This window comes from Nematolebias whitei, chromosome 1, assembly GCF_014905685.2.
Source record: "Nematolebias whitei isolate Nwh7 chromosome 1, NemWhi1, whole genome shotgun sequence".
In the NCBI taxonomy this organism is placed as follows: domain Eukaryota; kingdom Metazoa; phylum Chordata; class Actinopteri; order Cyprinodontiformes; family Rivulidae; genus Nematolebias; species Nematolebias whitei.
The window spans coordinates 21,911,943-21,919,175 of NC_056498.1; the positions used below are offsets into that span (position 1 = coordinate 21,911,943).

Genomic DNA, 7,233 nt, shown 5'->3' on the forward strand with positions numbered 1-7,233 from the left:
GATTGCTAGTATCACTCAGCCCTCTGTGAGTAGTAAACAGCCATCAGTGTGCTAATGATCCATTATTAGGCTGATGGTCCTTCTTGACCATGTGATCAGCTGGTTTTGGTTGTCAGCAGCAAAACTGGTTGATCCACTCTGAGAAGGTGCTATTTAAGAGACTGAGCTGAATACAGCACCTCAGACTGAGGAAGTCTTTCGGATGAGAGACGAAACGTTTCTACATTTTTTTGCTTTGTTTTGTTTTTTGGGGTTTTTGAATGTCCAGAGGACCAGATTGAACTTTTTTGGATTCAGGCTGAAAGGCTTGTGCATTTTTTTAAAATAATATTCTATACATAAATTTTTAATATTTTATCAGAATTAAATACAAGCCCTGTACCACTCGAAGTACATATGGTTTAATCTGAATTCATTCAATAAAAAAAAAATGACAATGACAATCAAATCTTGCTCTCATTTTTGTGAAACTTTTTACAACCTTCTAACAGGTGATGTCATAATTCGTTATAATCTGGAGGACCCCTTCTGCACTTCCTGTCAACTATAAAAACAGAAGTAGGATCTGGATGTTTTGAGCGATCACACCACATTCCCATTAGGATAGTCAACAAGTGTGGAGTAAATTTTGGTGTTTTGATTAGATAATGGAGGGAGCTGGCAACCGAGAGAAAATAACACTTTTACACTGGCTCCGGTGTAAAATACATGATTAGAATGAGAAAGTATAAGGGGCCCACTGCTCAGTTCATACCATGAGACCAGTTTGGATTCACTTAAACTGAAATGGGAAGTGGACTTGGAGGAATCCATATCAGACTCAATCTGGTAAAGGATCATTCAGAACATTCATCTTCAATCTGTTTCAGGCATGATGTAGTTCAAGTCAAGGTGGTGCACCGGCTGCACTGGTCCAAAGACAAGCTGTCCAAGATCAAAGCCAACCTGGACCCCGCGTGTAATCGTTGTAAACAAACTTCAGCTACATTCTTGCATACATTCTGGACCTGTCCCAAACTCTAGACCTTTAGGTGATCTATTTTTGACAGTTTCTCTGTGATATGTGGGAAAACTGTTCACCCATCATCATTCATCTCACTGTTCAGGGTGGTCCCTATGGACACATCCTTCGAGAGGGATGTGATTGCTTTTGGCTCTCTTCTGGCCAGGAGACTTGTTTTGTGCACCTGGAAGGACCACACACCCCAATATATGAACACTGGATAAGAAAAGTTATGTATCATATTCATATGGAAAAATTTGATATTCTCTGAAAGGTTCTGTAAAAATATTTTGGGACACCTGGCAACCTTTTGTGTTGTATGTGGAAAACATGTCAGTGCCTGTATAAGATATTTATGTACAGTAAGTGTGACTGATCTGGTGTAGGAGGGGAGGGAGGGGTTTTGTTCTGTGTTCTTTTGTGTGTGTCTGTTAAAAAAATAATAAAAAATATATATTTTTAAAGAATGAAAAGTAGTTCATTTTGTCAGCTCCGTCACCCATCAATTCCCTCAGATTTACGTTTGCAGATGCACATCAGTGTATACAAATATAAACTTTTAACGCAAATGAACTAAAAAGGTGTACTTAACTTATTTTTATTCTTTTAAAAGATGCTAAACAAGTCTGAAAACGTCAATAAAATACAGGCTATGTCAAACACTAGACTGTTGCTCTAATAAAAAAATATTTTATTCATAGAACAGTTATCTGACAAAACTTTTCCACATAAAGGTGCTGTGATTTGGCCTATATTTACATACACTGATCACAGAGAAAGTGACAGAACAATTGGAAAGCTCTCACACGTCGTCTAACACATCAAGGTGCATTTCTCACGGGCTGCTGCTGACAGCACAGTAGAATAAAAAGAGGGAGGTGTTTCTGCAGAATCAATACAACTTTAAAGTAGCCTGATATTTTGGACTGAACAGCAATGTTGAAACCCCCTTCCCACTGGATGACAACCCCCTATACATTAAAAAATATCAGCAAAAACATCAATGATCTTTGCAGGATCTAGACGAGGTGATAGTACAGTCAGCTCTGTCTAATCTTTAACAAAAGTTAGTATTAGCTGTGACATCAGTCTTAAAGCATGAAGTTTGGAGAAAGAGGTTAACGTCTTCATCCAGGCTAGGCTAAAAGCTAACTGAAAACTTTTGGTTTTCAGGTTCATAAAACATTTTTGATTTTTGCAGAAATTACATACTGGTGTGTCAGTGGACTACTTGACCTTCACCTCACACATACACACAATATAAATACACATCAGCTACGTAACCATACACTGTGTACTTGTACACACCTATGTAAGTACCTACATGTTCTCATTCACTCACAAGGTATGCACGCTCACTTACTAGTATATACCCTTGACCCCCCGCCCCCAGTTTTAGTACTCTGTTACTACTACTATTACTTTATTCATTGTATTACTCTTAGGACATGTTAACAGTGTGGAGAGACACATTCCTGCTGTTATATTTGATTTTTACGGTTTAAACATGAATAAATATGTAAAAATAAATGAAACTGTAACTGTCTCCGTTTTTTATTTCACCTTGATAAAATTTCATAGTTTTTGGTCTCCGAGCTGGAAATGTTCCCAGATTTCACTTGAGAAATCTGGTCACCTTAATGTATTGATATGTATTTACACTCAGATTTGTTGAGTAAAGTACATAGATAATGGTGCCGGGTTTACGTTGAGTATATACCTGCATTTCAAAAGTGCATATCATTATATCTGGAAAACCAGTCAACTCTGAAACTTCACTATTTGATGTAGCTCAGAATAACATTTTCATGTGTAGTTCCATAGTTTTACTCTAATATGACACAAAAAAAAATTTAATTTCCGAATTATGCTTTTTTTCTTTTCCATTTTGTTCTCATTAACGTTATTTACTTTTTAACAAAGCAATTGCGGTAAAAAAACGTTCATTAAACAGCAGTTTTGTAACAGATATATCGTAACCGCGTAGAAATTAAATTATAGAAACACCTTTTAACATGCAATACAGTTGGAAGCAGCACATTCAGTGTACATTAGAATTAAATACATGTGTTTAGTAATTATGATGCATTTCATCAGCTCTTTAAAAGTCTACGGTGAATTTTGGTAACAAAATACTTGAGTTAAAAAACTAATAAAAACGTATGCAACTGTAAACTTCAGCTATTTTACACCCTTGTCAGCTATAACTGTATAAAATATGAACATTTGTTCTACAAAACTACATGTTTTATTTATTTTATCTTGGTCACTGCCCTGTTGTTCATATATGTTCCAGTAGGTGGCGCTGGTGTGCCTTCTGCTGGTTTCTGGCTTCTAATTCACAGTAAAGAAGAAGATAAAACCCTTTCTTTCCTGCTCAGGAACATGGATGAATAAACACAGGAGGTGAAGCTGCTTGGGATCAATGTTCAGGTGCATTTTGAGGCCATCTGTGAAGCACCTGGCTTCTCTGCCTGCTTTACTTCAAATCAGGTGTGTTTATTCTTGGAACATATAATAGTATATTGTTTTCACAGCTTGCATCTAGATGATGCAATTAAGAGTTTATAAAACATGTTTGGTGCTTTTGTTTTTAAAGCAATACATGCAAACAAAAATATATAGATCTGAGGAGCATGACGACTTGAGCTGATGTCGTCGTAAAGATTTAAAATATTGGCTGTTTTCTAGAATTTCTAGTTCGTTTGATACACTTTTCTATGGTTTGTCAGCTGTGACAAACTGCATTAAACAGTAAGTGAAGGGAAAAGCACCAGGCTGTAATTTGAGCTGTTAATGATCAGCTGTTCTTGACTTTAGAGTTAGTTTTGACCACCAGGATCCGTCACGGCCCAGGACCCTCGCTCTCCTGCTGCCCGGCTTGCATCACATCCAAACTCCAGTCCTCCTTGCATGTGGTGGGCACCCTGCCTCTTTTGGGCTTGGCCCGGCGGAGCCCCAAGACGACCATCAGGCACTCGCCAGCAAGCTCACCCATGCCTGGCTCTAAGGGGGTGACCCGGTTTCCCTTTGTCGGGTGACGTTTCCTGATGCAGCTGATGCTTATCCATCAAGGTGTTTGAATCCCTCTTGTTCTGACCCCTTCCCTGAGGCCTGTTTGACTCTACGAGGGGCTGATGCCCCCAGGATCACAGGGGTACTCAAACCCCTCCATCATGTTAAGGTGGCGATGAGTTCAAGGATCTGAGTGTATTACTCGTGAGTTGTGTGTAGGATGGAGCGAGGGCATGGCTTTGCTCGGTCAGAGTGCAGAACGAGTTCAATCAAAAGGCAAGGATCTCAGTTTACTGGTCGCTCTACGTTCCAACGCTCACCTAGGATCATGAGGTTTGGATCATCAGCAAAAGAGCGACGTCCAAGATACAAGTGGCTAAAGTGAGCTTCCTTCGTAGAGTGGACGGGCTCTGCCTTAAACATAGAGAGAGGAGCTCCGTCATGCGGTGGTAGCTCGGAGTGGATCTGCTGCTTCTCCGCATTGAAAGGAGTCGGTTTAGGTGGTTCGGAGATGTGATTTCAGTGCCTCGTGGACATCTCCTTTTGGAGATCTTCTGTACATTAGGAAGAGACCCCAGAACTCGCTGGAAGGATTATTTACCGTCTCTGTCCTTGGGAAGGTGTCCCTGGGGAGGGGAATGTCTGGTTTTCTCTCCTGCCCCTGTTGCTTCTGTGGCAGTGGCAGAAGATGCAGATGTTCCTGACTTGTTTTTCCTCATCTCACCTTTTATTTCCATGCAGGATGTCCAGTTCACGTCCACCGCTGGCTGCAGTCTGCCAAGTCACAGCCACCCCTGACAAAGAGGCCAACTTCTCTGCCTGCAAACAGCTGGTGGAGGAGGCCAAAGAGCAGGGGGCCTGCATGGTCTTCCTGCCAGAGGGATTTGACTACATCGGATCCAGCAGAGAGGAGACGCTGTCCCTCTCAGAGACTCTGGACGGACACATAATCACACAATACGTTCAGCTCGCCAGGTTTACTGACCGATTTCTGCTGCTATTAACTTGAAATGAAGTATATTTAAATCACATCTAAAACATGTTGAAACTTATTTACGTGTGCAATAATTAACCACATTCTGAAGCGTGGCAGCAGCAGGGATGAGAATAATCTGTATTGGTTTTGAATTTTATGGGTATTTTAACCTCTTTTCTAGGAAACTGGAGGTGTGGCTGTCTCTTGGAGGATTTCATGAACGAGGGCATGATTGGGAGACTGACCGACGGATTTATAACAGTCATGTTATAATTAATGACAAAGGTTCGGCCCTTTGAGCAGTTTCTTTCTGCTTTCTGTCACTTATCAAAATGACCTGAAATATTCTTTAAGAAAATTATTTCTGTGAAGTCTTGAGAAGTGTGGATATGTTTCCTAACTAAGACTAATTTTGTATTTTAAAATACATTTTTTCCTCATCTGAGGAGCTTTCCTAATTCAAACTAACAAGTGTTAGAGTCTTAGTTTTTTTCAATAAGTTCCTCTGTTTGTTTGTTTTTTGTGTGTTTTTTTCAAGCTGAACTCACATGCAAAACTGCTCTCCCTCCCCTCCCTCCTGAGGGTTGTTAAAAAGTTGTTCCATTTCACATGAGAGATGCTTTGTTCACATGCCTGACTGGAGTGAAGCTGACTGGGGAAGATCTAAAAAAGTTAAATCTGGTCCTCTGAACATTCAAAAAAAAAAAAACAATGCAAAACAACAAAAAATGTAGCAACGTTGACTGGGGAAGAGTTGAAACTTGACACCACCTTCTCTGATAAATGTCAGTTTTTCTTCTTTGATAGAAAAAAGGAGCAACTCACCACGGTTTAAAAGCTCGGATCACCACAGTTTTTTTTTTGTTTGTTTTGTTTGAGTTGAGAAAGTTCCACGGACGAGTTGCAAATTGTCTAAAATAATAATAAAAAGAAGTTGTCACCTTAAAAAAAAAAATCTACTTACAGTGCAATATAAGACTGAGAATTTACACCACCATGTTTTCTGACTCTTGTCTGCATTCCATTTACTAAAAATATTGGTACCACTTTACTAATTTTTTTCTTCTTCTTTCGGCTGCTCAGGGGTCGCCACAGCAAACTAACTCGCACAAAGATGTGACGATTATTTTTACGCCGGATGCCCATCTTGACGCAACCACAGACCACCGAGCTACCACAGCTCTCTGTGTGGAGCAGAGAGCTCAAGAGAAGAATAAGGCTCCGCTCATAGATGGCTAATAAATAGTTTATAGATATGTTATTAATTCCTCTATAAACACTTTATAAATCATTAATAACTGCTTATTATGCATTAATTAAGGGTGACAGAGACAAAACTGACCAGTTTCTTGCCAACTCTGTTCACCTATATATTTAATCTAGTTGTTGTATTAAACATTTCAGACTAAGTTACTACCTTGTGAGCACAATAAGCATTTGTAAACCTATTTATTTAGCATATACTATTAGTTGTAGATACTTGTAATGCAATGATAAAGTACAATATTATATAACAAAGTCCATGCTCAATAATCCAGGTATACAATCCAACATTTTTCAGTCAGGTCATCTGGACAGTTTCTTTGTTTGTGCTGAAATGTTTCGCCTTCTATCCAGAAGGCTTCATCAGTCAAGGAAACACACAACAAAACTGATTCTTCCCCCAACAGCTTACTCCAAAGTGGAACAAACCAGTTACGTTGGTGCTAAGATGGTCTCTTTTGCACGCCCCCTCCTCCATTTCCGGCCCTCTTCCTTGTTGACCGTCGTGTCAAACTGGTTGAAAAAAAATTATACAATATTATATGTTAAATAATTGTTTACAAATGCTTATTGTGCTTACAAGGTAGTAACTTAGTCTAAAATGTTTAATATAAACTCTAGATGAAATATATATCAATCAACCTTTATTTATACAGGTAAATCCCATTGAGCCTCGAGGACTCATTTACAAGAGAGACCTGATTTCAACAAAGAAAGATGACAACAATATAGGTGAACAGATTTGACTCACTAGAAACTGGTCAGTTTAGTCTCTCTGTCACCCTTAATTAATACATAATAAACAATTATTAATGATTTATAAAGTATTTATAGTGGAATTAATAACATATCTATAAACTATTTATTAGCCATCTTTAAGATACATCATCTATAATATTTGTGGGGAGTGGCGGCGCAAAGGTTAGAGCAGATGGGCCTGTGATCGGAAAGTCGCAGGTTCAATTCCTGGTACCGT

General features: G+C 39.0%; 1 protein-coding gene across 1 annotated transcript in view; it reads left to right on the forward strand.

Annotated features, from left to right (window-relative positions):
* Window positions 1-3,377: 3,377 nt before the first annotated feature.
* The window catches only part of nit1 (nitrilase 1), a 5,740-nt gene continuing 1,884 nt past the window's right edge, over window positions 3,378-7,233 (forward strand). Inside the window, exons 1-3 of the mRNA XM_037683071.1 lie at window positions 3,378-3,496; window positions 4,760-4,993; window positions 5,176-5,279. Coding sequence (XP_037538999.1) covers window positions 3,429-3,496; window positions 4,760-4,993; window positions 5,176-5,279 — 406 coding nt within the window. The 5' untranslated portion in view covers window positions 3,378-3,428. The remainder of the gene's footprint in view (window positions 3,497-4,759; window positions 4,994-5,175; window positions 5,280-7,233) is intronic.